The following is a 4,527-nucleotide window of genomic DNA, read 5'->3' as shown; positions in this document are numbered from 1 at the left end:
CCCTATATATATATATATATATATATATATATATATATATATGGCTATAAAATTGATTTTACTAATGCACACACATGTATACGTGGACTCAGATTAGACGAGAACATTAACCAAACACGATAATAAGAAAACCATCGAATCACATGTGATTTTACAAAAGCACGTGTAAATCACACGTGATTCGCTCGACTTTACGTTGATTGTTAGTATCACATATCTATATCTATATCTATATCTATATCTACATCTATATCTATATATATATATATATATATGTATATGTGGAAGTGCTGAATATGGGACGATTGATTTGCAACAAACAACAGGGAAGCAGTGGGTAAGTACTCGAGTGAAAGCAGAGATTTGTACAGAATGGTAATGGAGGCGATCCTGGCGAGCCTTGGAGTGATGGAAGAAGACAAGGCCATTTTGGATGATGCGAATCAGCTGACCATGGTGAACTGCTACCCGTCATGCCCACAACCACAACTCACACTGGGTCTCCCACCACACTCCGACTATGGCTTACTCACTCTTCTTCTTCAAGACCAAGTCGAAGGTCTTCAAATACAACATAAAGGTCGATGGCTCACCGTTAAACCCATCCCTAATTCGTTGGTTGTCAACATCGGCGACCAATTTGAGGTTGGTTACTTCTCGACCATTTTTACATATTTAATTTCTATCTTAACGCAATATTACAACAAAAATGAGGTTATATTAATTAACCGCTGATTAAGCCAAAAACCGTCTCATAAGATTGTTGTTGTGATGGTAATATCTTGAAAGCCTAAAACTCGTGTTTTTGCGACAGATATTTAGCAACGGAAGATACAAGAGTGTGGTGCACAGGGTGGCGGTTAACTCGATGAGCTCTCGACTCTCCGTGGCCACGTTATTCAGCCTACCGGTGAACCATAACGTTAGGCCGTCACCAGAACTGATCGACGAGTCCAACCCACGACGTTATCGAGATACAAACTATGCGGATTTTCTGGAGTTTCTTTCGTCCTCGGATTTCAAGTGTAAGAAATTCCTAGAGTTAAGGAAACTACGTTAAGTTCAAGTTTTGAGACATTATGATGCTCATTTTTAGCTAGTGGACGTATAAATAAATGATTTTGGATGGTTAGTTGATTTAAGTGATTATTAATGAAATGAATATTTCATTCTCTCAAGACATAATTTATCAAATATCATATACCATTATATATATATATATATATAAACCTGAGATCATGTGAGATCAAAAGTTTTTCGTGAGACCTATAAGACAATTCTCAACCCTTGGATTAGATCTATAATATGACAATCTGAATATTCATAAACGCCACGAGACTTCTCAATACACACAAAATTGTCACAATGCAACTTTAGACCATTAGCTTATAAAGTTGATCAATGAACATAAGTTGGTCTTACGAGTCTCACAAAAAACTCTTGATCTCACGTGAATCCAACCCTATATATATATATATATAGAGAGAGAGAGAGAGAGAGAGGGAGAGAGAGACGGGATCAAATAAAAACCGTCTAATTCTTAGAAACCGTGTAAACTAATTTCGACCAATAAGAAAATTCTTTTTTTCTTAATTAAATTTAATCATTAAGGATAGATTTGTCATTTACATTGTTTTCTATTAAATATGGAAGTTATTAATAAATTTTAATTAAGGTAATATAATAAAGAAAATTTTATAAATAATAATATTTAAATGTTTATTTAAATTATAATTTTAAAAATGTTTCTCGGTTTATTAGGGGTAAGAATATTAAAAGACGAAAATTATTATATTAATTAATTCACAAAATTAGTAACAGATCCTAACAAAAATTCATGAATCGGTAAAAATATAATCAAATGTAAAACAGATTCATGTTATATTTGTTTACAAAACGTTCATTGAGAAGCTTGTTTTATGAAACGTATGCAGATTGGTTCGTGAAAACGTTCATTGAGTAGCTTGTTTTATGAAACTTTTGGGGATGAACTGGTTGTGTAATATAATATTCATGCATAGTCTAGTTTTCTTATCAACAATTATTGATGAAATTGTTTCATTTTGTTAAGAACATGTTGTGTAATAAGCAAACAGTGAAACCATTTCATAACGACAGTGAAACCATTTTATAATTGCTAAGAACATGTTATGTAATAAGCAAACAGTGAAACCGTTTCAAAATTGCATAACGACAGTGAAACCATTTCATAAATTGTTAAGAACATGTGTAATAAGCAAACAGTGAAACCATTTCATAATTAGATTGAAACTGATCCATCTACCAAAAACATGAAAATGACAAATGTCTCATTTAATAGGCAAACAGTACGTGAAACAATTTCATAATAAGGTTGAAACGGATCCATCTTCTGAGAAAATGAAAATGATAGATGACTCATCTAGAAAGACGTTTATTTGGGTATCATAAAAAATACAGTGAAATCATTTCATTCATTAAATGTAATACTTAAAAATATTGTTTCCTTATTCAAAGTTGGGTTGATTAAGGAAACTGATGATTATACCCGATTTATTGATATAAACGGTTTTACAATTTTGCCCTTTTTTCCAATTAAAAAATAATTTTTTTTATTTTTTATTTTTTAATATAAGTTAAACTAAACTAATCTTGACCATTGATCAAGAAAATGGATGGATGAGATTGGTTTATATGATTTACACAAATGAGGGCGGTTTTCATTTGATTGCTCCTCTATATATAATATATATATACATGGTATATGTGTGTGAAAGTTATTATGCAACCATTTACATTTGTACAACCAATACAACTCAATCTCAACCGTCCATTTAATTTAATGAATATATGATTTCATAAAAGTTTTGATTATAATTAATGAACTCTAGTCATCTTCCATAAATATTTAAAGCATAATAAATTAAACGGACGGTTGAGGTTGAGTTATCTTGGTTGTACAAATGTAAAAGGTTGTATAATATCTCACATCTCTCTCTCTCTCTCTCTTTATATATATATAGAGAGAGAGAGGTGTTAAAACAAGAAACCCTCTGTTTAGTAAAAATACAAGAACAGTTGTGGGTAGGGATGCTCAAAAACCCGACCAACCCGATCAACCCAACCCAACGCAAAATAACCCAACCCGATGTCTAATCGAGTTGTAAAATTGTCAAACCGTAGGTGTTGGGTTGATATTGAGTTACTATTTTTTGAACCCAACCCAACCCGATGAACTCGATATCCTTTTATTTCTTGGATTTAATATGATTGTTGAATTTCTATTAATATATACATTAAACAATTACACTATCATGTATGCTTTTCATATACACATATTTTCAATATAGATATATCTCTATATAACTCATTCAGTAACTGTGAACATATATATGTAAATTGAGAAAATTAACTGAATGTGATATACATAAAAAATATGAATAAGTTGTATCAAGTGATTGATGATGAAAAAGAAATTATGAGTAGAGAAATAACATATTCAAGGTTAGAAGAATATTTTAATATACCAAAGTATCAACCCGACCAACCCGACTAACCCGACCAACCCGTACGAGTTGGGTTGGGTTGCACTTTGGTTTGGGTTGGGATGGGTTAAGATTTTTCCAAACAGCAAGCATTGAGTTGGGTTGTTCAAATGTCCTCAACCCGATCAACCCAATCCATGAGCACCCCTAGTTGTGGGCCTTTAACCTTTTTAATCAATAATTTAAATTATAACAAATAAAAATAAATCAATATGGTTAGTGATGTAATTAGGTTATTTTTATAATTTTTATGTTATTTTAATTAATTGTAATTATCCATGATTTTCGATTGGAATTTGATCATGTCTTTTCTAACGTCTCGATCGTTTACTGTATCTGTATATTCAATCATAATGTGAAATTTTCAGTTTCAAATCCTTTTTCCAACCGAGAATAGAAGAGTCCAATCAATCAAAATAAAAAGGGTTATCATCGATCCACACAGTGAATGTGGCTTAACTAGACTGTGATAGTCATGTGATAAGCATACAATCTAGTAAATATATACATGTCTATTACTCGATTTTGCCTTTATGTCGTCGACAATAGAACAAACTGTGTTAATTGATCAAAACAGATAGGTTATCATTGATTCACATTGTGAATGTGGTCTAACTAGACTGTATTAATCATGTGATAGGTAAACAATCTGATAAACATATACATTGTATGTTACTTGATTTTGGCCTATTGTTGTTGATAATTTTAGCAATACCAATTTCCAACTTTACCCTTTCACGTCTTTAGTATTTCTGAAAACTTTTTACTATTAATTTAAATTTGAAAAATCTTTAAATTTCTCTTAAAATTTGATTTAGAACACAATGTTTGGTTTAGAGACTGTTCTCGCGTTTTCATAAATCACAGGGGTTCTCGTTTGAACCATTCCCTAGGGATTTTTTAAATTAAAATTAGCATTAAGAAAATTTCAAAAAAAAAATTGACGTGGAAGGGTAAAATTATTAGAAATTTAAATGATAACATTCAAATAAACGATCACGAT

At 31.2% G+C, this 4,527-nt stretch overlaps 1 protein-coding gene across 1 annotated transcript in view; it reads left to right on the top strand.

Annotated features, from left to right (window-relative positions):
- LOC112526051 (protein DMR6-LIKE OXYGENASE 2-like) overlaps positions 1 to 1,111 on the top strand; it is a 2,133-nt gene extending 1,022 nt beyond the window's left edge. Inside the window, exons 3-4 of the mRNA XM_025136431.1 lie at positions 327 to 645; positions 815 to 1,111. Coding sequence (XP_024992199.1) covers positions 327 to 645; positions 815 to 1,060 — 565 coding nt within the window. The 3' untranslated portion in view covers positions 1,061 to 1,111. The remainder of the gene's footprint in view (positions 1 to 326; positions 646 to 814) is intronic.
- The last annotated feature ends 3,416 nt before the right edge of the window (positions 1,112 to 4,527 follow it).

The sequence above is a fragment of the Cynara cardunculus genome, assembly GCF_001531365.2.
Source record: "Cynara cardunculus var. scolymus isolate 2C chromosome LG 13, CcrdV1, whole genome shotgun sequence".
Classification (NCBI taxonomy): Eukaryota; Viridiplantae; Streptophyta; class Magnoliopsida; order Asterales; family Asteraceae; genus Cynara; species Cynara cardunculus.
The sequence above is the reverse complement of the archived record's forward strand: the minus strand, read 5'-3'. Positions and strand labels throughout refer to the sequence as shown.